At 43.0% G+C, this 25488-nt stretch overlaps 2 protein-coding genes across 5 annotated transcripts in view; one reads left to right on the forward strand and one right to left on the reverse strand.

Annotated features, from left to right (window-relative positions):
• PDXDC1 (pyridoxal dependent decarboxylase domain containing 1) overlaps positions 1-17676 on the forward strand; it is a 32502-nt gene extending 14826 nt beyond the window's left edge. Inside the window, exons 7-23 of the mRNA XM_054842834.1 lie at positions 483-551; positions 1052-1130; positions 2473-2557; positions 3420-3468; positions 3576-3677; positions 3883-4008; positions 5289-5339; positions 6585-6648; positions 8006-8094; positions 8800-8905; positions 10009-10180; positions 10659-10777; positions 11647-11768; positions 13357-13449; positions 13548-13644; positions 14873-14977; positions 15808-17676. Of these exons, the coding sequence (XP_054698809.1) occupies positions 483-551; positions 1052-1130; positions 2473-2557; positions 3420-3468; positions 3576-3677; positions 3883-4008; positions 5289-5339; positions 6585-6648; positions 8006-8094; positions 8800-8905; positions 10009-10180; positions 10659-10777; positions 11647-11768; positions 13357-13449; positions 13548-13644; positions 14873-14977; positions 15808-16070 (1791 nt within the window). The 3' untranslated portion in view covers positions 16071-17676. The remainder of the gene's footprint in view (positions 1-482; positions 552-1051; positions 1131-2472; positions 2558-3419; positions 3469-3575; positions 3678-3882; positions 4009-5288; positions 5340-6584; positions 6649-8005; positions 8095-8799; positions 8906-10008; positions 10181-10658; positions 10778-11646; positions 11769-13356; positions 13450-13547; positions 13645-14872; positions 14978-15807) is intronic.
• A 241-nt stretch (positions 17677-17917) lies between these two features.
• Positions 17918-25024, reverse strand: NTAN1 (N-terminal asparagine amidase). Of its 4 annotated transcripts, none has more exons than XM_054842847.1 (10): positions 24751-25022; positions 23570-23672; positions 23418-23483; positions 22752-22860; positions 21616-21689; positions 20335-20388; positions 19495-19548; positions 18892-18989; positions 18415-18528; positions 17918-18116 (listed from the first exon to the last, which is right to left on the reverse strand). In XM_054842847.1, exons 1-10 carry the CDS (start codon positions 24829-24831, stop codon positions 18060-18062), a joined length of 810 nt encoding a protein of 269 aa, XP_054698822.1. In that variant the 5' UTR covers positions 24832-25022; the 3' UTR covers positions 17918-18059. The 4 variants fall into 4 exon arrangements, with proteins under 4 accessions (XP_054698822.1, XP_054698821.1, XP_054698824.1 ...); XM_054842846.1 differs by having other exon boundaries at positions 17918-18229; positions 24751-25017; XM_054842849.1 differs by lacking the exon at positions 24751-25022 and adding an exon at positions 24371-24642 and having other exon boundaries at positions 17918-18229.
• Between the last annotated feature and the right edge of the window lie 464 nt (positions 25025-25488).

Consider the following 25488-nt stretch of genomic DNA (forward strand, 5'->3'; position numbering starts at 1 on the left):
ATCTGGAATTTGCCTCCATAGCAAAGGCAGAACATCAGACTTACAGCATGACTAGTCGGCTGAGCTGTATGATCCAAGTAGGCAGATTGGTCTCTACTCAGTAGTGAAGTGACCATGAACCTCCAGTGAACACAGCCCATGCCCAAAGCACGCATTTGCTCATAGGATGTATTAATTGCAGGGAGTCAAGAAAAAGAGGATTGCATTTAGGCTGTTGTACAGGGCGCGGGCATCTCATTAGAGAGACTGAACGCAGTTGACATGCTAACCAAATGTTGAATGTTGGGTTTTTCTGATTTGTGTTGTGCTTGCTTTTCTCTGCTATTAATTTGATTATAAGTTTCAGCAGGAAACTTACTTTGTAATGTAATATCCAGCTTTTTGTTGTCATATTTACTAGTTTTTGTATCACTGAATATAGTTCTGTGAATGCTTTAAATGAGTATGTCTCAGATGTTGAAATTCCATTATTTTTATTGCAGCTAGGGTTACCCCTTTCTTGCATGTGCCGTGTGCCTTGTAACACTATGTTTGGATCTCAACATCAAATGGTGAGTTTGTCTTCCTTCAGAGCTCTCTTTTTTTTCTTCCATTTAATGAGGGGTTTAAAATTTTTAAAAAGAATGTCAGGTATGTTGTTAGGAAAAGCTTATTAATGCACTTTTTCAACCTCTAAGTCTTCTGTGTTATAGCTGTACAAATTGTAGATTGAAATCTTCTAAAAAGCCGGCAGCTTGTATCTTGGTCTTGTCATTTGCAAAATATTTTTATTGGCATATAATAAGGTGCTTTTTTAGAATACATGTAGTTGGAGGTGCATTTACAAACTACATGATGCATTTGTGAAAAATACTTTGTCTGACCTTTGGGTTATTTTACCTTTGAGAAGAAGGAAGTGCAAGCCACAAAGATGGACATTAAGAATGTGTTCCAGAACTTCAGAATGCTGTCCATTTTCACTCTTACTGCATTTCTCCAGTTCAGCAGAAACAATTCTGTATTGTTTGACAGACATATTTATGAATACATATTCTTTTCTTATTGATAACAGGATGTTGCTTTGTTGGACAGAGTGATTAAAGATGATGTTGACTCTGGAAAACTGCCTTTGTTGCTTGTGGCCAATGCTGGTAAGTGCTATGGACAAACAAGAACCAAAAAAGCACACGATTTCATGAATATATATAAAATTAAAAAAAAAAAAAGTTTTCTTAAACAGCTTAGTGGTTGCATGTCAAGAAATATCAGAAAATATCTTAATGACCACATGTCGTGGTTTAACCCAGCAGGCAGCTAAAACAACCACACAGCCATTCTCTCGCTCCCCCTCCACCCCCAGTGGGAGGAAGGAGAGAATCAAAAAGAAAAGAAAAGTAAAACACGTGGGTTGAGATAAAGACAGTTTAATAGGATAGAAAAGGAAGAGAGTAATAATTATATTAATAATGATAAAAGAATATACAAAACAAGTGATGCACAGCACAATTGCTCACCACCTGGAGCCGATGCTCAGCTAGTTCCTGAGCAGTGCTGCCTCCCGGCCAACTCCCAGTTATATATGGAGCATGACGTCATGTGGCATGGAATATCCCTTTGGCCAGTTTGGGTCAACTGTGTCCCCTCCCAGCTTCTTGGGCACCCCCACCTTCTTGTTGGCAGGGCAGCATGAGAACCTAAAAAGTCCTTGGCTGATTGGCAACAACTAAAACATCAGTGTGTTATCAACATTATTCTCATCCTAAATCCAAAACACAGCACTATACCAGCTGCTGGGAAGAAAATTAACTCTATCCCTGTCAAAACCAGGCCACCACACAATAATTTTCTGTCTAGAGGGGTTTTTTATGTAGCTGTTTTAAAGTTGGATTGTACTGCTACAGTTCTGCTTATGTCAGTTGATGTAGTAATATGACTAGGACTTATTTTTGTGAGTGCAAATCTCTTGGTGAAAATCAGTTTCACATTAACAATTCAGAATTTTTTGATGAATGTGCCATCAACTTTAGCTTTAAAATTGTATTTTTCTTCTAATTCATTAAACAGAACTGCTGATGAACAAAATTTGTTCATAAATACAAATGAGGAAGGTGACTGTTACTTGCCTTGGACTTGAAAAATATCTGAGATGTTAATCTTGGTTTAGTTTCCTTTAGTTGAGGTTGTGCTTTGAACATAAAAATGTCTGCATTTCTTATCTGTGGCTGCTGAGTTTTAGTGCCTAGGACATCTAATTTTCTAAGTATTTCTAAGATATATTGACAAGCAAAACAAGTATCTTTATTTTTTGACTAGAATTCAAATTCCTCATCAATCATGATGAACTAGATATGAAATTGTGTAGTGAGCTCTTCTTAAACATCCTCTTTCCTGCTCTTGTGTGACTTTTTCACAGCAGCGCGAGAGGTGTGTTTGTGTAGAGTCCTAGTTTGCACGCTTATCCTTTGTTGTTGCCTCTTTTCCTTGTCAACAAAGGAACACCAGGTGCTGGGCACACAGATAAACTTGGCCGACTGAAGGAACTTTGTGAGCAGTATAATATGTGGCTCCATGTAGAAGGGTATGAAACTTGAATTTTATTTCTCTATAACTATATTCATTAAAAAGTCTGACTAAGGACAGTGCACAATTTTACAACTAACCAGCTAGTAGAGGGCCATAGGACCATCTTTATTTTTGTCATTTTATATGGTTATAATTTTGTTACTGTATGAGATATGAATTGTTTTACGTATACAGGAATAATTAATTGGAGTAGTTACTTCAGTGTAGTTCAGTGGTTACTTTTACCCAGATGGTAATCTTAACTACCCTTGCTTTGAAGAGCTTGGAATACGAATAAAAAGACCTTACAGGCCAAGTCAGGGGAGCTGCTAGACAGTGATTATTGAGAATGAGAAAGGAGAATGAAAGGAGTGTGGAAGAGATGACACTTGAGTGAAGGTTGTCAAGAAGACTGCTGCAAGCACAGTGTGCAACATAACTGGGAGGAGGATGAAACCAAGAGGAGAAGAAATTCCCAGAGCTTAGACAATGTTAATGGAGACTCCAGTGCTCTACAATTATTTCGTTTTTCGAGCCTGGAGTAGAGACTCTGTTTCTCCTGATGTTTCATTGTATTGTAGTGTTATATTTGCATGTTGTTTATTTTTGATACCAAATTGATGCTGAATTATGCGTAGGACTTTGGGGGATGATTTCCCCAAAGGTTGGACTGAAATGCGTTTAGATTGAAATGGATTTTTACTTCAGGGTTTTCAGTCTTGGAATACCAAGTAGCAACATCTATTGCCTTGTTAATGAAAAATATATGAACAAAAATTACCTCCTTTTACACATCAACATGAAATATTTAAACTAAAGATTGAAATGCTATCTCTTAATATAGATTTAATATGTGCTAAAACTGCTTTATTTTCTAGTGTGAATTTGGCAACTTTGGCTTTGGGTTATGTCTCCTCTTCTGTACTGGTACGTTTTACTATATCTAGAAACTTAATAATATGCTCTAGATTTTAAGGTCATCATCTAATCAAAATATATATGGCTTATGTTCTGCTTATTCTAATTAACTTCAGGCTGCTACGAAATGTGACAGCATGACTCTTACTCTGGGTTCCTGGCTGGGTCTCCCAGCCGTACCTGCAGTGACACTCTACAGACATGAGGATCCGTCTTTGGTATGTTTAATTCCGCAGTCATTACTCTCAAGATCTTGAGACTTTAATTTTGATCATGGTGTAGTGTCTTGTCCTTCATAAGCATCTAAATTATAATTTGCAAAAGCTCCCCTATTTAAGCTGTGACACACTCCATGAGTGGGCAAAAATGGAATAATTGGAGAGGTTAATGGTGGTTGGTTTGTTGTTTGTTTTCCTCTTTTAGTCCTTAGCAGCTGGGCTGACATCAAGTCAGCCCGTGGAGAAGCTCCGTGCCCTGCCACTGTGGCTCTCCTTGCAGTACCTGGGCCACGACGGGATTGTGGAGAGGATAAAGCATGCTTCACAACTAGTAAGCAACAGCTTGTTGGCACGTTATTTATGGATGCTTTGCTGCTTTGAGCCTGGGTCAGAGATTGTTGTTCAGAATCCTCACCATCTGATCTAACAGTTTGGTCTCCAAGCAGCAACAAAGTTCAGATAGCAACGATAGTGCAAGCAATGTCCAGATGGCTGTCACCGAACACCATTATCCATAGGAATGCTTTTATGATAGCTGTTAATACATCTTCTTGATTATTGTGATGTGTTGTAGAAGAATCGACTACAAATGCTGTAGTTGTTGACAGTATAGTGTATTGGTTCATACCATGTTGCAAGCAAATTATGAAAGCAGGGTAGTGTTTGGGGGAAGGATGTGCTTTTACTATTAGTTTGTATATTTTCTTAGGTTTTTTTAATGAGAAAAACTTAATCTTTGTTCTTTCTAAACAGTAAACCAACACAATTACTTCCTTTTTTTGTCACTTCCGTATTTTAACTATTTGGCTTAAAAGCTGTTCAGAGAAAGACTTTCTTATTTTCCTACTCTACTTGGCATTGTATTGGTTTAAGTAATAGCAAATTATAAATGCCCAACAAAAAGGACTTAAACATTTCTTCCGATGCAGTGGCAAGTGCACTATTTTTGAAGTTGAGTCCTTACCGTAATAAAAAGTAAGGTCCAATATAATGTGTTAGTTAAAAACTGCATTGTTATAGGCAAAACCTTTTTCCTTAAAGGTACAGCACTCACTAAAAATTCAAAGAAGGCAAAATGGAAAGTTTCTGTAATACTGCAGAAGCTATTGGCATGAAAGACCTAAAAGAGTCACAAAGTATCATTAGTCGTTCAGATTTTATGGCATCTAAGATTGATCTTAGCTTTTACAATAGCCTATTAATAGTCTTAAACCACAATGTAAGAATGTCTTTTCTAATGAAAATAACCTAGAAAGCCATCATAACCAGTTGCTATGGTACCTTGAGAAAATTAACTGTTCTGCTACACACTGTGCTAGTTAGTAAACAGAGTTGTAATACTTCTGGAACTTTGTCAACAAATATGCCAAGACTTTATTTTAATGAAAATCACTTTGTTGTAGTCAGTGTTTTACCAAAACCAGAAAATATTTTTCCATTACATTCTAAATTTACAAGTAAGAACTGAATGAATCTCTGATGCATCATAGGGGTTTGTTCAGAAATAGAAATGATGGTAGTGACTATTTAATGTTTTTCAGAATAATTTTCAACTTTTAAAACTGTATGTTTGTCTCTTCCTTTTGTTTCCCTTCTGCTGTGGTCTTTCAGAGTCAAAGGTTGCTGGAAAACTTGAAAAACCTGGATTTCATTAAAACTTCGGTACAGTCTACATTTAATGTGTTGGTTATATAGCTCAGTCCTTGCTTGTTAAATGATAGCTTTTGATTTTTAAAAAATTATTTAAAAATATTAGTTAAATCATAGCCCTTGTTTTGAAGATGCTTAGTATCTTCCTAATTAAGTTCTGGTGTTCACTGAAATTGTGTGGCTTGGTTGTGTGTGACCTCCAGATTGTATTCGTTCCATTGCTGTGTATTCATGCACTCAGTGGAGCTGACAGAAGAACAACATCCAGAAATTGTTTCCAGAGGTTGATTTAATTCCATTTAAAACATGGATTTGTTCAGTAATACACTTATGAAACCAGTTTCCATAAGCCTCTCTAATACATTCTGGCTGCATCTTACCTTGCTATTGAGATGATACCGTGAACCCCGTGGAATTGTACGCAAAAGTTATCCCAGCTGAGGTTTTTACACCAGAAACAGCTTTAGAAATTACATCTTATATATTCATTCCAAGTTCAGTTTCTGTGAGATGTCCTGTTCAACAAGGTTTGGGTTTACTCCGCCCTCCCAATTTTAATTGACACTTGACATAGAGAAAATACATTCAGCTTAGTTTTCTGGGGCAATAGATAATTCATGGATTATTCTGAGTGACAATCAACATTTTTTTTAAAAAATTGCTTTTCTAAGAGTGTTAGTAGCCTTGGGAGTTCAAGTTAGTGTAGTGCTTCCCCCTTCTATGTCAATAAATCTTGCATTTTTAAGATTGTGAAACGCAGCCTCAGATTGCCTCCAGGAGTTACCCAGTCCACTTCTCCTATCCCCAGAGCAGGATCGATTATTATCTTGCTATTCCTGCTGGAACTTTCTTGATGGTCTCCAATGATTCTGGGGTGATTTCTAAAAGACTTTTTTTTTTTTTAATGTTTATGTCTGAAAATAATTAAAGCTAAATAAACTATTTAGTACAGTGTATTTGCTAATGAACATGCTTGGGTTTCTTGCTTTATAGTGCCAAAATTTTAATTATGCATACCTTAAATCAACATTTCTGTTTCTTAAATCAACAATTCTGCTTTGACTGAATAATGATTTACTTTCCTGTGTTTACAGATATGTTTGTTCTTAGAATTAACTTCTAATACCAAGATAATGTGAACATTGTTACTGCTGTCAAAACAAAATGATCCGCTTTGCTCAGCAGTCTAAGGAATTATATACAGTGTTAAATGTTTAAAAACGATGTGAAAATATATATTTTTAACATTTTTTTAAGGTTGAGGATGAACTGAGTTCACCAGTGGTGGTTTTCAAGTTCTTCTGGGAATATTCAAATAGAGGTATGTGGTTTGTTTATAAACAAAACCCCTCTCTTCATAGTTTTTTTTTTAATCTACTAATTCATAAAATGAATTTGATGAGGTAAATGTTATGTAGTGCACTTGTGTAACATGCTTTTAAAAAGACTGTGAATGCTGGTCATAATCTAGTGATAGAATCCATAGATGTGATAGCTGCTTTTTTTAGATAGACTGCAGTGTTTTACATTTTCAAAACGAGTCATTTTCTGCCTCCTTGAGTGAGGGGAGATTTGCATTTGATTTTGATCTTGAGAGCAGATGATGGAAATCTCTCAAAAGCTGCACGCTGTGTTTGAGTGTACTGACAAGGGAAGATCTTCCTTGGTTTGGTTCAGGCTTTCTGTTCCTTTTAAACTTTTAGTGGCTAGCTGCAAGAACCATGTTTCTCCGTTTTACCGATTACGCTTGCTGTTGCAATCGTTTTAAAAATAGCAGAACACATGAGGAACTGCTCTGTAATTACTGTCATGGGCATACGGTAGCCACACCGTGCGTGGCTCTGAGCAGAACATCCTTAGTTGGACGTGCTTGCCCAGAAAGAGGATTTTTGTCCTCTCAGTTACAACAGAGGGTGGTCGTGCTGTTTGTATGTTGCACGCTCTGGGGGTGCAGAAATGTCCAGCTGGGATGAGGCAAAAGACTGGTAGGAAACTCTGGAGGTGGGTAATGAGTGGTGATTTTAATTCTGTGGGTTTTTTCTGTTGGGCAGGGGGGAGGGTTGGGTTTGGGTTTAATCTAATTAGTGGCTGCACTTATGAAGTAAACCTGTTCATCCCGGTCCTGTCGCTTGATGGATTGCTTTGTACACTGATGCGTTTATTTGAAAAGCTTCAATAGGGAGAAGTCACTCACCTGAATTATAAGGATGTAGAATGTTTGGCCATTTCTGCATATTTTATGTGTATAATGGACTTTTAAATCCTTACTACTATTTGTGTGTGGTTTAAAACAGAAAGTAATCATTAAAATTTGATTTACAAAGGTAGCTGAATGCATCAAATAAAATCCTGTCACAGCAGGCTGCAATATTTAGTTTTGTGAAAATGTTGGGTTTATTTCTATTGGGGCATTTGAACCTCAAAACTGAGAGACGTATTTTATGGGTTGTTTTTAAAACTAGAATATTCAGCGCTCTTTTTTACTTCTAGTATTTATGTTCAACATACCTTTGAAAAAAAAAAAAAAGGCCTTGTTAGTCTGCTTGAGGTCCAGTACATCATGTAGATGTGTTACATTATCTAGGAAATGTAATTGTCTTTTATCTAAATTTTAGGTTGCCTTTTGTTTAATTAAGTAAATAAAAATCCACTTCTGTGATTTATATCTTTGGATTCAGATCAAACCTCACATGCTGCACAGGCCTCAACTATTCAACACCCCATAATAAGCAATGAAAGACACATTTATGACACTTTCAATCAGTGGGTAAGAATGGATGCTTTTTCTCTTTAGGAAAAAAGAAGTGGCAGTGGAATGCTTCCAGGGGTTTCTCAGTAATTAAAAGCCTTTGGTAGACTAGTTTGATAGTTATTGGTGGTCTGATAACCTTTGCAAAATCTAGTGGGCATTTTGGATTAAAAAGATGAATTTGCTCTGAAGCAAAGTTGCTTTCACATTTCTGATAATTTCAGTCGTAATTACATGTAAAATAACTACTGCATCTTAAGCTTTTGGTAGTGGGTTTTTTCCTTGGTCTTGTGGGAATATGTGGAATCTTTGGAACTCTTAAATCGGCTAGATACTTCATTGATAACGTCTGTGTATTCATGAGCAGGCAGTCTTCCTTTTCCGGATCTTAAGAGAATTAATTCTAGAAACTTGTTCTTTCAGAGAACTGAGCACGTAACTATTTTGGATCAATTACATAGTAACCATGACCTAATTAATGACAATTTTGCAGAAACTTCTGACTTGTAACACTTGTAGCTTATCCTGAATTTTCATGATTTTAAGTATACGTCCAACTTTTGTAACTCGCTGGCAATATGACATATTTTGTTACAAGACGTGATTTTGAGGAACACTGTTTAGCGTGTGGTTCTCCTTAACTGTGGGAAGGATCTAGCGTGAGTCAGGGACTGCAGGAGGTCGTGCTCTGTACTCCTCTTTACCTGTGCCTTATCCCCTCAGCTCGGAGAGCAGTTGGCACAGCTCGTTCCTGCCAGTGGCGTTGATGTGGTAGAACTGGAAGACGAAGGCACGTGTGTACGTTTTAGCCCACTAATGACTTCTGCAGGTAACATTTGCTTAATTTAGCCACCTGTAAAAACTGGGACTTGCTATAGAATTGTAGAACAATCTCCTGCTGTAAAAGCAGATATACTCAGGGAACTCTTTAGTATATTCTCCTGTGGGGAGGATTTTTTTGTAAGCAAAACGAAACTATCTTGGTTTTATCATTCTGTTGTGCCTTGGGAAGAAGTGCGTTACGAGGTAGCTCAGCTGTGACATTGCCTCACTACCTCTGCAGAGAAAGACTTTGTTTATTTTTTAAATTAATTAGGAAAAGCAAGGGGAGAAGCTCTTTGTTTCTGGCAGCTATGAAGTAAATATGAAGGATAAATCATCCCTACCTTTCCTTCTCTCAGCTGCTTAACACCAGAAGATGATGCTTGACCTTTCTGCACAGGTGTTCCAGCACTGAAATGGTGCTTGTGTTCAAAATATAACTAAAGTAGAAGACTTATTTACTAAACCTCGAGGTTTTTCTATAATGACTGATGTAGGAGGGAAGACAATTTAAAATCTGTGTTTTGGAGAGTGTCTTAAATTTCCTGTTTAAGCCAGCACCGTATGCATGCTTTGTTTAGACTCAGCAGATGCACAGAGCAACTTGCAGGGGCTCAGGGTGATGCATGGTATCTCCTTTTAGCTTGCGTGGGGTGAATAGCTTAGGCTATACGTGAGAGGATCCTGGCGTATGCAGAAAAGTAGATTTTAGAATAAAATTACTTGGTGATACTGGGATTTTTTTTAATTTTTTTTTTTTTTTAAACCAGCATGGAAGCTAATTCATTATCTGTTTGGCTATGGGAAGAGGAATTTTTCATCAACTAGCTGCTGATGTAATGGAAAAGGGTATTGTCCTTACTAGTTTGTAACATCAGAAAATTGTTTTTATTAGCTTATTTTTAATGAAATCTTTAGCACTCTGTTTGGCTGCATCAGCGGCTAGATGATTAAGGAAAAAACACCCTTATATAGATCAAACTATTTCAATACTATCTGTAAATTATATTTATGATAGACTTAGAGTGGCTTCTTTACAGATTACTTAATTCAGAGCTCTGTGTGTCTGTCCGTTCACTTTTATCACACACTAACACATTGGCCCTTTAGTTCTAGGAACTGAAATACAAGATGTTGATCAGTTAGTAGACTGCTTAAAAATGAAGATACCGGTATTGACAAGTACACTGCAACTGAGAGAGGAATTTGAGCAAGAAGTGAGAAGAACAGTAGGCCTGTTGTATATTGAAGATCTCAGCTGGCCAGGATTAGGTGTTGTAAGGTAAATTTGTCAGTATTTTCTTCATTGTACGCTTAAGAGCTGGTTTAGCAAAATTAGGGCAACAGTTCTAATACTGGCAGCGTGTGGATCTGTTAGATGGATGTGTGATATGCAAATGTATCCTACTGCATAACTTAGGAGTTAATCTATAATGGGATTCACTAACATACTGAATAAAACCCTTCAAGTGTCTCCTGATCTGCTGATGCTGTCTGCTGGGAAGGATTCTGTGTAGTCACAGCAGCTGAAGTATAATCAGTATATTACCTAGAAATCGGTTGTGTGCAGCTTGCAGCAGCAAACACCCCCCACCCCCCAATCTCTGATGACAAATGCCAATAAACTTGTTGATCTAAGCTGTAACATTTTTGAGGGTTTTGGTTCATAAAATACAGACATTTGTAGAAACATGCTAAATGTCTGTATATTTTTGTATGTACTGTAAAGTGAAATTACTATCTTCTGGCTTGGTTTGAAGATACAACTGTCACAGTGATGGGAAGAATGATGGCAAACAGGAGAAAGAACTAGAAAAAATCAATACAGAACTTCTGAAAAAATTAAACGAACTGGAGTCGGATCTCACTTTTTCTTTGGGTAACTGCGCTATTTAAAAACTTCCATTCAAGCCCGTAGTCACCGTACTGGCTGTGCTATAGTGGTTCAAGAGGTCATTGGTACGTGGGTCATTATAATGCAAAATTACACTGCTGCGTAGGTGGTGGTTGTAGAAACAACATCTGCAACTGTTTCCTCCTCACCCCTGTTTGAGTTTGTAAATGTTCAGCAGGGTGAGCAAGGTGCACTGTTCTCAGAAATTCTTGTGAAAACTGACTTATGAGCAACTGGACCAAAAAGGGTTTCCTTGTCAGAAAGAATCAAGCTGCCGTGTTCCCCTTTGTGAAGGGAGCCTTCTCGGTTAGTGTCATATGCAGTGAAAAGCAGATCTTGTTCACAACCCACTGACCAGGTCGCTGCTTTTCTCCGGGTGGATTAAAAGCTTTGGCTGACTTTCATGATAATTAGCAGCACTTCCACATTTACTTAGTGCTACATTATAGCTGAAATAATATTGTGTACTTGAAACTTTGGTCATTTTCTAGTCAGCTTTTAAAAATTAAGTGCCCTAAAATTGTGGAACCAAGTAATCTGACAATGGCAGAAAGTAACAAGTTTGAGGCATATTCAACAGTGGTATTTGTGATACAACTCCTTGGCTGTATGAAATACCCACTGTTTTCCTTGTTGAGATGTTGTTTTCTCTTCTCTTCTTGAAAACCCACGGGGCTGAGCTTTTTTAGTCTGCTTAATTTATACCTATGCAGATACTGCCCTTAATTACTGGGGGGGGGGGGGGGGGGAGAGCATGCACGCACGCACGTGTGCATGTGTCAGGATGCGTGTCGCACATGTTGGGAGGAACATTTTTGTACATCACAAAGCCACGATTCTCCCTGTGCTCACAGGTCCTGAATTTGGAGGGCAGAAGAACTGCGTTTATATTGGCATGGTAACTGAGGATCTGGACGTGTCGGAGTTAGTGGAAACTATTGCAGCAACAGGCAGAGAAATTGAAGAAAATTCAAGAGTATGTATTAATAAATCACAGAGCATTTCAGCACCTTTTTTATTTCCCTTCCATATTGGCTTCCGGATGTGGTTTTGTTCTTTGTGAAAGTAAGTTGTACTCACTGCAACAAACTGTATTATTACTATGGAAGTAATTAGCTGTGTCCACATAATGAGAACTTTTGTTACAGGATTATGATATTCTGAGGATGTCCTGATTTATGGTCATGGTCCTGTGTTCAGTAGTTCTAATGAAAAACTTTAGTAGTACTGAAATAGGCTCATTTTTATCACTAAAGTTTAAGCTGTCCAAAAAAAAAAAAAAAAGGGAATGTGGGGGCTGACTGTGAGCTGGTGTTTCTCATCATTGCTAGATCCGGTGGGATTGAGATTGTTTATACCAGCTTTAAGATAAGGCTGCCCTAAAATGTGTGGAAAAAATGTAAATTGGTGGCATAAAAACGGAAATGACAAATTGCCTACTGAAGTAATAAAGCTGATGACATAACTCGTTTTTGTAAAAGCATTTACCTGATTAGAGTTCTCCAGATGTTCTCTAAGGTAGAATTTCTAAATGGCCTTCATCACAAACAAACGTCTGTCCCGTCATTCCTCTAGGGCTGGGCATTTCATTTCCTCACCTAAAAAATAAATAGGACTTCAGAAATCCTTTGCCTGTTTCTGCCCATGGGAATACGTTGATTTTGGGAATGAAATGTTTGTAGCGGTGTTTTCTGGAGACTTTCTGCCCACTCTTGACTCCCTGTGCCACTTTGAGGGCGAGAGGAAAGGTGGTGTGCATGTAGGGTGCCTTCCGGTTTTTAACTGTTGTAGTTGAGAGATTAGGAACCGAATGTTGGAATTCTGATCCTGAAGCTTCTCGGGAGGGACAAAATAGCGGAGGAGCCGAAAGGTGCAGTCCTTGGAACCAGCTACAGTAACTCTGTGGTACTGACAGGATCTTCCACCACTTGATCCAAAACTGTGAAGCAGAACCAATCTGTGAGAATGACACTTGCATCGTTTAGATAAGTGGTGTTTGGTACAAGAGGGAGGCTTTTAGGGAAAAAAACCTGACTGCAGTATCAGTAAGCCCCTAGGAGATAGAGAAGTACACTTAAAAGGCAGAACCAAAATTTAAGGCAAACATCTTGGCTGGACCAGAAAACATATCAGTATAAATCTGAAAAGCAAAGTTGAATCTAGACTGGTACACACCTGCTTAGACTTTCTGTGAGGCTGGCTAAATCCTGGGTACTTACAGAAACCAAAACATTCTCTATAAGCCTAAAAATACTTTCCAGTCAGACTCGCCATCTGACGAACACTTATGTACTAAGCAGATCTTTGAAGAATTTAGGTCACAGGCTCATTTCTAAGTAAAAGAAAAATATGTACTATTCTGTCCTCTGGGTATATCTTAAAAATCCTGCAGTCAGCCTGTACACTTTTTAACTTAACAGTCATAATGAAATAGTGGCCGTCAAATACCATCTTAAATTAGAAAAATATCTGACTGTCATGTTTACATCCTCAAAACCTGAAGTATAAAGATAGTTTAATGTACAAACAATATATATAATAACATAATTTCTTTTTTTTATTAGCTGCTGGAAAACATGACGGAAGTTGTTAGAAAAGGGATACAGGAAGCACAACTCCAGCTTCAGAAAGCAAATGAAGAACGACTTCTGGAAGAGGTAAGGCCATAACTGTGAGTTGTCTGGGTAACTTGAGGTAACGTCTCCCAACGCAGGCAGCTTGCTCACCAGCCAGTGTTTGACTGTGTCCCTTGCAGGGGCTGCTACGACAAATACCTGTGGTAGGCTCCGTGCTGAACTGGTTTTCTCCATTCCAAGCCTCACCAAAGGGAAGAACGTTTAATTTAACAGCAGGTAGGACTCTGCACCTGCAGCCATGTTAGTCTGTTGCTAGAACCGTTTCCAATGTTGTACTAAAATTGCAGCACACTTGTGCCGATGTGATCGTGAGTGACATCATCTACCTGCAGGATGTGAAAGAACATGCTCGTCGCCATTTCTGTAACGCCCGGTCAGACAGTCTTCTAACCTCACTTGTACAGTTTACATTTTGTTCTTGGATGTTGTGTCACACGAAACAAGCCACATTGGACATGGGTGTTTATTAATATAGGAATCATCTCTGTGACTTTCGGCTACTGCAAGAGCTCGGCGTTTGTGCTGTGCTTATCACTACGTAAGCCAGCAGGGTAGCTCGGTCTTGAGTTGCTTCCCCATGTGCGTGCACGCGTGCGCTCTGGAGAGCGCTGGCAAAGCGGCACTCGGGTGTTCTGCTGTGCTGCTGGAACTCAATGTCTCTGAAACCTGGTTTGAGATCATCGGGGTTTGCACGCTCAATAGCGCGATGTCTGACAGGGATGGGCTGAAGCTGGCTGAGGACTAGTGTGAACACGGCTCGGTGCGGGTCAGGAATGAATAGGATATTACAATCAAAAAGACTTTTATTTTACTCATATTTATAATTCACGTCTGGTGAAAAGAACTGTCTATAGTTTCTACGTAATTAAGACTGATGTACTAAGATAATACTTTCTGAATTTATATATTTTCACTGTAAAAATTGTGCCAGAGTCTTAAGATACTCCTGAACTCGGCAAAGCGTCGGACCTAGAAGAACAGCCCAGCTGTCTGTCTGTCCGTGTAACGGCGAGGGAGGTGTTCTGGTTTGGGGGCGTCTGTCTTTCCGACTCGTGGGGCACTGACTGGAGGCTCTGAGGGCAGAGACCAGCGAGGTTTCCCTGGGAACTCTTCCCCCTCGTAGCTACAGGCCTTCCCAGGGCACCGCTGGGTAGCGCAGCTGGGACTGTGTCAGGTGCCCAGTGGAGAAGGGGGGAGGAACACTGGGTGTAGCGGCGCGGTGAAGTGAGCCTGAGGGGATGCTACTCATCGGTGTAAGCCTCGGCACTCTTGTCCCTGGGCACTCGGAGACCGAGTACCATCAAGTGGCAGTTTCAGCCCAACTGGTACGTGCAGTTTTGGAAAGTGCAGTAAAAGAAGATTGTACGTACCTTATGAATACAGATGAACAGAAAACTTGTCTAATTTGTGCTACATTCAACTTAATACTTCTTGTAACCTGCAGGCTCTCTAGAATCCACAGAATCCACATACGTATCAAAAGCCCAAGGAACAGGCACAACCCCCCCACCAACTCCTACGTCCAGCCTTGCAAAGCAAAGACTTCCTGGTAAGTCTCTCCATCTTCTATTTCTAAAACTTGCTGAAAGGTCCTGCCATCTGAGTTGTGTGACACAGGAAGACCAGCGTGATTTTCAGTCTTTTGTAATACCTGGGACTAGAGCTCATCCTCTCATGCCTTAAGTCTGCCTTAAAAACCTTCATTTAAACGTGGCATGGAACACCAGCCCCAACTGGTCTCTCCCTAAGAATTCTGCCTGGGGTTACGGGAAGTTGTGATCCTGCTGACTGACCTGTGAGGGCTGGAATCTTCCTCTGGAATATCACGAGGTTATTGACTTTCAAAAACTAGCACGTAAACAAGCCAGAAGTTTGACTTGAAATAAAACCATAAACAAGATATAATTGTGTATTTGAGCAACTGCATCTCTGTTGCTACCTAATATTTTGTGGACCAAGTCATTCTGAGGTGAAGATCTGTTAAATCTCAGGCACTTTGTGTAGTTGTATTAGTAATTTTTGTTGATTTGACTGGCGGGAAAACCTCAGGTTTAACTCACCTTTGGAATCAGCTTCCAGCCTGCAATTTTCAGTGCAAGTTTTTACGCTGGAACAACTTCACTGCGCGTACAGCCTGTTTTCCAGCTGAATGTTAAGAGCCTGTGTGTACACAGGCTGAAATACCGGGTGCCGTTGCCTTGCACACGTACCGGTAACTGCAGGTAAGTATGGCCGTGTTCAGGGTATGGGTTAGCACCCGAGTAAAATCTGTTTCTTTGCAGTTGTAAAGTTCAGGTATTTTCTTTGAAAGTGCGCTTGTGTGTACCATGCTCCGTACTGCTGCTTTCATTGGTACTGTATTCTTCAAATGCTTGACAGGTCAGAAAATTTTCAAAAGGTCTGTAAGAAGTTCTGACACATTCAGTGAAACCAGTTCCGTCAGCCACTGCGACGACCTGGAGAAGGTGGATCCGAGACCCCCAGCCCTGTCCCCTGGCCAAGAGCAGGGGCCTCGGCAGATGGAGAAGACGGAGGAGCAGAAGGAGCTGGCGCAGGCCACGCAGATGGACACCGAGGGCACACAGAGTGACGAACCGCCACGCCACTGCACAAAGGCAGAGGAAGGAGAAAGCCAAAGATAAAGCCCAGAGCGCGGCTTTCAGACTGCGGAGGAAGCGTCTGCCCTGGGAGGCAGGCTGTTAGTGATGCATTGAAACCGTGAGCAGTGCCACATGCTAGTACGGTAACAACTACTGGGACTTACTAACTGGGATTTTGCACAAATAGAAATCCCCTCTGGGACAGAGATTTGTCTTATCGTCCACTTGTTACAGTTGCTTTAATTCTCTACATGTCGGTGTCACCAAAGTACTAGTGAAATTTATTAAGTGCTCATAAACATTTGCAAAAACAATTGGCAGTTAGCCTTCCCGTAGGAATCTAAGCATGACAATAGTTGCTAACTAACCGATCAGCTGTACACAAGATTAATACAGTTGTACCCAATAATTGTAAAATGATCTTATTTTATGGTAATACACTTTAAAAAAAAAAAAATCAACTGCCACTTGCTCACCTTTTTAATACTTAAACTTCAGTTTAGCCTCTCCTGTACACCTACTGCAGCCCCCTGGGCTCTGTTTTTCTTCCTTCTTTTTTTTTTAACCTTCTGAAGATCGTTGCTGAAGGTGGTAGTGTGGCGAGCGCCGGGGAGGGATGCCTGCGGAGGTGGGAGTCGCTGAGTGGGACTTTGCTATCAGCCAGTCCCTGCTGCTGCCACAGCTCTACCCGTTTGGGCATGCTGGGGCCTGACCACGTGCGTGCCGAGTCTTTAGAAGGAAATAGTGCCTCCCTCCGCATGCCTGAGCAGCGGCTGCCTTCTGCCATGGGAAAGAATCACCAACCCGCCGTCATTTTCCTTTGCACGCCATTTATAAACCAAATACTATTGGACACATTTCTGTAGTGTAACTGGAGTTCTTTTGTTGTGTATTTTTAAAGGTAGTTGTAGTAAAGCTTGAAAAAACCTAATACCTTTGTGATGGTTTCAACACTTATTTTTTTTGAGTAACAGTAACTTACCTATGGTAGGAATTGTACAGCCTCAAAGAAATTATATAGATTATTTACACTACAGCACAACTTAATAGTGTCTAGGACTGCTTAATGCACAAGCAAAGCTTTGGATAAATCAAAAGCTAAGGTGGAGAAGTCTCCCCCCCCATCACTTTGCTGCAAATTTTCAGAGCCTCTTGTGGAAAGGAGATCTTTGGAAAGCTGATGGTGAGGAAAGCCCGCCCGTCACTATAGCACTGGTATGAGTACTGTAGTGTTGTCGTTTGGGTGTTTTTCCCCCCCCTGAAAGGTCTAACTTGACACCACGCTGGCTGTAGTGGCACAGGAGTGACGCTGCCACTGACTGACGCGGGCTGTGATGTGTACTGGCCCCCAAGCTGATGTCAGCTCTGGGACGCCTGAGCAAGGGGTCACTTTGCTGTTGGGGTAATTTATGTAAATTGGTGCAATTTTTCTAAAGTGCAAAAAAATTAAGTTGACCAGTCTTCCTTATTGGTTTCTTTGGTGCAATGAAGTATGTTAATAAGAGTAATTTGTTGGGGATCAAGTTATCACCACAAGGATTAATTTTTAATGTTTTTATATTTGGAAGTGTCAAACCAGTCATTTTGTTGGAATGAGCTTCATTCTTTAGATACTCTCTGAATGTTTCAATAAAGAGTCTTCAAATTATTACTGCTGAATTACATTCTTGGTGAAGGATACTTCCCTACATTGCTGTAGGCTTTGAGTGTCTGTACCTTTCTTTCCCCGTGTGGAAAATCATTTTCTGAAGTTCACAGCACTGCAGTGACTTCGCTCCCTCTCTCTGTGCCCATCGAATTGTTGCGTCAGAGCAAGAGAACACAAAGCCAAATTCTTACTTTGAGGTAGTGGTGATTCTTACGTAAGTAATGCAGAAAGAGCGAGGTACTTCTGTCAAAATACTTTATTTTGAAAAGCGCAGGAGCAGCAGTATCTGTGAGCAGCCATACGCTTTTTTGTGACACTGGCTCTTCTTGCAAGACTGTACGTCCCTAACGCAGGTGTGGTGGTTGGGTCCAGGTCAGATCTTGTCAGAACAAACCTGTTCCCACAACCCTTCTTCGTTTTTTTTGTAGATGCGAGGTTTCCTGTCAGGAAACAGGGAGCAAGATGGAAATGGATGGTCTTTTAAAAATGTTAATGTAGATCTAATGTGGGAGACAAAGTGGGGTGGCTCAGCCAGGGGCGATGTGGAAAGGTTCTGAAAGACAAGATGGTAGCAAGAGCTGCTTCACATTCAGAATACAAAGTTCTCAATTATTCTGCCTTTTAATAAGATTATCTCCCCCCCTCCCCAGCAGTACACCAGGAAAAGCTGTGACAGACCATACCGCGCTCTACTCCACTGAAAGGGGCGGGGGGCGGGAATAAATCAGTGTCAGGTACCTGTAAGATCTGCTGATCATCTTGTTCCAACCAGAAATCCACGTGGGGAAAAGGACTCCAGAAATAAGGCCCGATATGTAGTTGTTCCCTCTTTGTGTCATAAATGTTGGTCAGCTGTAACAAGAGGGGGAGCCTTAAGAGGCAGAGACAGCACCTGCCCTTAACAGGGAGCAGCTTGTCGTAGCCTTACTGCCCACCCGCTTGGCCCTCTTCAGTCCTCGTGCGTTAAGATTAACCAGTTATTCCGACAGACGAACGGGAAGGTGCCCTGACCCTGCGGGAGTTGCTGAAAGCTGCAGGGCAGGTCACACCACCTGTGGAAGCTGTGACACCGCAGGAGGGACGGGGCTCTACCCCTGCCCTTTGCCTGCGCTCTCCCGTCCTGCTCAAACACTGCCAATGCGCTTTCTCCCCAAACGTTTGCCTGGTGTCCCCTTCCAGCAGAAGTACCCCCGTCTTCCCATTACTGTTACTCACTGTTGCTCCTGTTAAAACATGGGCTGAACGCAAATCCTCATCAGGCCCTTTTTCTGGGAAGGTTGCAGGGAAAATCTCTGCTGTTTTAACATTCACAGCTGGTGGGAAATAGAGTTTAAATACAGAAACAATTAATTCTTACAAAGCCCTTGTTTAAAAGGGCCCTGGCCCCACCACGACTCTGTTGCAGGAACTTCAGAACCCCTCAAACAGGATTCTTGTATTTCTCAGTACGGCAGTCCCTTCTCTGCGACAGTGTAGTTCTACGTGTTTTGCTTGGCAGTATTTCAGAAGAATCTTTTTTTAGAGATACTTAAACTAATTTGAAACCCTCACACCAAACAATGCCCCAAGGGTTGGTGCAGTAGCTCAATACTGACAAAATCCTCACTACAGTTGATGGGGAAAAAAACCCCCGTGTGCAGTTGTATGCAGCCACTTCCCTGTGTGCACCCACCCACCTACCTCTGGGACCAGAGCAGTTAAGCAGCACTTAACTTTTAGGAGGGGCTGGACCAAGTCATTAAAAGCAGCCCATTTACTAGTGGAAGCTGAAAAGCAATCCAGTTACAAAAAAACCAACTGAATTTTAATTTAACTCACCTATTCCATAAATAATTGGAAAGTGAATGTCCTTTTCTTCTCTGTCATTTAGTTCTGTAAGAAAAAGAAGTCAAACTCATAGGGCTTGGGATTTTTTCTGAGCAGCGTTCATCGCCTTGTGTGCTAATCAAAGAACAGATCTGGTGTTGCATAAAGACAGAAATAAAACCCAAGGAGGCCTAAAAGAAATACGGACAGGCAGGTCAAGGCCAGTACCACCCCACGTGGGCCTGGAGTAGAGCTCTGTCTCCTAACGCTGCAGCCACCTCCAGCCAACTGTGCCTCCACTTCCTGCACGGGCAAGTCTCAGGGAAAACCCACCATGAGAAACTGCCGCGGTGCCACGTTTCAAAGATGTAAGTCACCAACAGCACTGAAATGCGAAGATGGTGGAAGTATGACCTGCACATGACACGAAGTAAAGGAAATTACTTCCCTTATGTGACATCACAGGCTATGAACTAACAGCATGAGCTTATGAATTCCTTCGACCCTGCAGGGAGGCAGGTCTAACGACCCAACAGGTTAAAGGTCTCTGAAGATATGCACAGGTAGGTATGCAGCCTCTTTCTGCAAGACAAAGGTGGGGAAATAGCCTGGCAACGCTCACGGGTGGCTCTACTGTCGGTAGCACTTGGTAAGGAGCAAATCCTTGCTGCATTGTCCACCTGACATCGCCACACATGCTACCAGCAATACACCTAAAAAATCACAGATCCTTGTGGGGACCCGTGCTGTTCTTCCTCAGAGGACAGATAAAAAAGCCACCCCTGAGAAGACCCCAGCGCTTTGATTTCAGTAGCTAAAGGTACTTCAAAAGCCAAGGAAACGTCTTCTTACCTGTTACGCAGAAAGTCACTAAATGGACATCATCTGGTTGGAGATCGAATGCTCCTATGGCAACAACGATAGCAGCAACGTGTAAGACTGACTGCTGGCAAAGCGGGAGCTGTACAGAGCGAGGGGCATTACCAGTGCTGCGCACTGCAGAATAGGTGGGCAGAGATACCTAACGCACTGTTCCTGGATAAGGCAAGGGAGCAAAGAGCGTTTTGCAGACGTGCTTCAAACTAACTTTTATAAAATTAAAGCCACAACTACCGCCCATAACAGTAATGCACAGAGAGTAGCCATCTGTAGTAGCAGAAACACGCTAAAAAGTGGTGTGCCACTTCCTCCTTCTACTGGCACTGGTGTAGCTCTGGCATCACATCAGCTCTGCTTTACATCACTATACATTTAACAGCTTATATTGAAATGTACTTTCCTAAAACATTACATATAAAGTGAGCAAACCTCGCCTTTCATTAGCTGTATTTTAATAGTGCTTTTCACCATCCCACATACCTTCTCTTTTTTTGAAGTTCTAAGAGCAAGACAATCTTATTTTTTCAAATTGTAACTTGATGCATGAAAATCAGAAGGTTGAAAAAAAAAATCAACCAATTTATTCATCAACACTTCATTCTGCACAGCCCTCCCCTACGACACATGACAGAGCTACCAGGGATGGCGAGGTGCGATGGCCACGAGGGCGCATCCCCTGACCTCTGGGGGTTCCCTTTTCGGTTAGCCCCTGGGCCCCGTTCGGGACAGCCGTGACCGCTCCCCCCTCAGAAAGCACTTAGCACAAGCCAGAGCACTTGCGGGCACTTTATGGTTCCCATTTGTTCGTAAAGCACCACAATCACTTCTCTGGACTACAGATTTTATAAACAGCCATAGCATCTTTCATCAGACAATTCCAAACAATAATTAACTTTTACCTCATCGCGTTAAGGTACGAAATGAATAGTAACTAGTGAGGTCACTCACAGGTACAGACTTAGCCGGCGGCGAGGCCTGACCAAGATGCCGTAGCGTATCCGCAGTGGAGCCGGGACTCCCCCCAGCCCCACACGCAGGAAGGAATTACCGGGTCAGCCCCTACACCCGCGCTGGCCCCAGGCCAGCCGCAGCACTCCAACCCCTCGCCACACCATGGCCTCAGGCAGAGAAACCCCCTTCAAACCCAGTCACAGGTCTGTCCCTTAACCGATCACAAACAAACTTTTCCCAAATCCAGTCAGAATGATTTTTTTTTTTTTTTTGGACATGAGAGTGGAAAAAACATGAACTTACTAAGAAGCTGATTAGTAAGTTTTTGTGATAACTGCCTATCATCATTGAAACCTCCAACTAGGTGCACTTCCAGCCTAACAGAGATGGAATAACAGGAAACAGCAATTAAAAAGACATCCCGCAGCGAACAGCTTTACAAAATTAATCCCCAGCCCAAACTACAACACAGTCATTAGAGAAGCCTCGCATGCACACCTCGGTTTGCATTACATAGTTACGGCAATTCCATTCCGAATGCTTTGGGGATGACCCAGGAAATGGCACAAATTGAAACCATTAGGAGCACTATGCGCATGCAGTCCTGGCTAACCCCGTGGCAGCTCCGATGGTCAGCACCTCTGGTTTGGGCTGAGCTTAGTAACCACCTCCGGATCCCAAGACAGTGTTAATTAAACATGAAGATCTTTGCTCCCGTGACCTTCTCACCATTATTCTGGAGCACACAGCAAGGTTCTTCTCTGAGAAGTGTCTGTGTAAAGACAAGTCCTGACAAGTCATGAGTGTTTAGATACTGTATCTTCCAAGTTCACTGAGTTTTTGTTCTTAGCAAACTGCAGGGGCAAACACCTCCACATCCAGAAAGAACCTTGTTTGCTAAATTCCGTTGCAGAGCTCTTTTTCCCCCCTGTCCTGTCCCTCCTCCTATTTTATTTCTTTAAATAGAAAATAGACATAGAAAAATCCCAGATGGATTCTCAGATCCCAAAAGGAATTTACAAGAGCAACAGTCTGAAAAACAGAACATAAAACCAAAGAGAGCTCTTTGGAAAAATCCCAGATGGAATCTCAGGTCCCAAAAGGAATTTACAAGACCAACAGTCTGAAAAACAGAACATAAAACCAAAAAGAGTTCTTTGGAAAATTTTTCGCATCTGAAACAATAGTTAACTGGGAAACTACAGTAAACACAAAAGCTCACAACGGCATTTTACAGAGACACTATTCAGAACAGAACCATGCTTTAAACCACTGCAAAAATACCCTCAAAATCGTCACTTTACAAGTGGTTCTCAATTTAGAGGTATTCCTGCACAACCGCCTTGTCTGCACCCCGTACAATCACATAAAAATTCCCCACCTTGCAAACCACAGTAACCTTTGAGAAAAGCAGTACCAAAAAGAAGAGCAGAGCTGACCTTCCGTATCCTGTGGTGTCAGAGAAAGATTTTACTGAGCTCATGATGAGTGACACCTCAGCTTCCGTGTCTGAGCCGTCGCAGTGCGTCAGGCAGGTGGCTCCGCTGCCTAAGGAAGGTGCGAGAAGACAGTTAACCCCACCGCTGGAGGCCGTTACACAACCGTAGCTGACATCAGTAACAATTTACGTTACTACAGGAGCGTGAGAGGTACACCACCGCCACCTCCTCCTCCTCCAGGAGGAGATACAGGCTGGCTGAACGAGGCCACAACCTCTTTGCGTGCCCCGCTATAAAATCACCAGAACTCACGGGAAGGGTACGGGCACCCTCTTAACCAGGACCAGGCAGCGTCTCTGTGTCAGAAACCCAGGCAGGGAGCGAGGATCTTCCCACAAATTCTCCTCGTCGTTACCATACCCTGCGACCGCCACTACCCACCAGAGCCCATCAGGGTTAGGATCTGCATATTGATCAACCAGAACGTGGAACCTCTGACACTAAACACACCAACTCTTGGAACAAGTCAGTCAACGGTCATCTGACTTTCTGAGATTCAAGTTTATATAAACATATTTGCCATCTATCTTATTAATGCAGCTTAAACCAGTGCTAATTCATTACTTCAGGGGTACAGGTTTTGCTCTGAACATCCTTTAAAGATACCTGTGTGTCGGAGCACAACTATGTGGCAGGTAGTTGCATCATCTGATCCGAGAATGGAAACAGAACCTGTTTTAAAGGACAGAAATGTTGTAGGACCTCTGCTCTCACAATCGCTGCTTCAGTAGAAGGAAAATGTTTATGTTCCTACGTACCATCTTCAGGAGTGGTCACCGCAAACTCTCTCTGCTGGACATACAGGAGGCCTTTGGGTTCCACAGTCCGAGCAGGCTGACTTCTCAGAAGTTTTGCCTTTTCCTGAAGGTAAATGACAACAGAGAGTACAGTGGCCGAGTTCTCGGATGCACCCATTATTTGACAGGAACATCACCTCTGAATAAGCAAAGGGGGCCAGGGCAGAGAAACACGTTTTTTGTGCTACGGTGTATTCTGAACTTTGAGAACTTTTTTCGCTTTCCTGCTGCTGGTCTAGTTAATGTTAAATCCCATCATTCATTCCACAACCACACAAAACCCCTTTCCCTGCTTTCCAGATGACAAAATGGAGGTACCACAAAAAGCAGCAGGACTGGGCCAAGATTACCTTAGTACCAGAGCTGATCCTGGGAGTTTAATCAGGACAGGAAACTTTTGAAATGTAAAAATTTTGGTCTTCTACTGCCACAACCCAGCATATTTATTTAATGCTTACCAAAATATCGCTATTTATTAGCTTGCTTAGCGGATGGAAAACCCAGAGTCCTGGGCTGTGAGGACTGCAGTGCTGTGTCACAGACCACTGGGTGGGCAGCAAACTGCCCATCCTGGGCCTCGAAAACCCTTCACAGTTTTATCAAATTTGCACCGGTTTTCTGCAAAAACTCCGTTTCTGTAAAGAAGCATTTTGTGACGAGAAACGCCCTCCCACCCAGCTCTGCTCAGCAGTTCCCGCTCTCAGTCCCGTTGGGATTACACCACTCGCGTACCGAAAGCCCTAAGACCTTCCCAAAAGTTACCGTCCTGACTCCAGCGCCAGTTTCCCCCGATTTCGCACAGAAAGGGGCGGCCCGGAGCGGCCAGTGCTCCCACCAGCCGTGAGGGCGCAGCTCACCGCCGCCCGCCGCTCCTCGCCCCGGGCATTCCCCACCACCCGCTGCGGGGACCGCGGCTGTCCGCAGTTTCGGTCGACCCGCGTCTTGCCGTAGTCGCAGCGCGGGGAACGGGCGGACAGAGCCGCGCCCCGCCGCCCCGGGTACCTCAGCCCGGGGCCGCCCCGCCACCCGCCCGGCCCGTCCGAGGCGGCGGGTTTTCCCCGCGGGCCGCCCCCGCCGCTCCTCCACACGGCGCCGCCGGGCAGGGCGGGCCCCAGCCGAGCCCCTTGGCGCCGCCGCCTCACCTCGAGGTGCGGGTAGGCGCGGATCATGTCCCCCGTGGGCCGGCCCGGGTCGATCCGCTCACCGTTAATGAGCAGCGGCATCGCGGGGAGCGCCCGGGCCCGGGGCAAGAGGCGGCCGCTCCGCGCTTCCTCTGAGGGCCGCGCCGGGCGTCGCCGCGCGGGGCGCTGGGAAACGGCGGCAGCCGGGCGGGGGGGGGGGCCGGGGCCGGGGCCGGGACGGCAGCCGGGCGCGGCGGGGGGGCTCTGCCCGGGCCGCAGGGCACTTACCGGCAGCAAAGCGGCCCGCTCCCGTTACCGCCTAACGATTTTAACGGGCTACGGCCGCACAGCCCCTCCCCTCCTCCTCCGGGATTACCCCTAAATTATTTCCAAGCCGGTTTGCTGCAGTAACCATGACAAAGTCCCAAATGTACAAATGAAGCCAGGCCACCGTCCTCCCGCAGCAGTCACAACATGCCCTCAGCCCAGGCCAAAAACGACAGTTTTTCCGAAAGGGCGAGGGATTCTTCATCCCGCTGTCCATGCTAGAGCAGCTGGACGCAGCCCCGGCAGCGGCAGTTTGCTCCCTGCGCAGTGAGAGCGGGGCCAGGGCTGCTCACCGCCACCAACAGAAAAGCCCCAGTACCCAGCTCTGGCTCTCAACCCAGCTGTCACACACCTAAGCAGCTAGAGCAAATGCTTTCCTCAAAAGATACCTTGTTTTCCTCAGGTCAGGCAAATTTCCACCCCGCCATCAGC

This window comes from Grus americana, chromosome 15 (genome assembly GCF_028858705.1).
Source record: "Grus americana isolate bGruAme1 chromosome 15, bGruAme1.mat, whole genome shotgun sequence".
Classification (NCBI taxonomy): Eukaryota; Metazoa; Chordata; class Aves; order Gruiformes; family Gruidae; genus Grus; species Grus americana.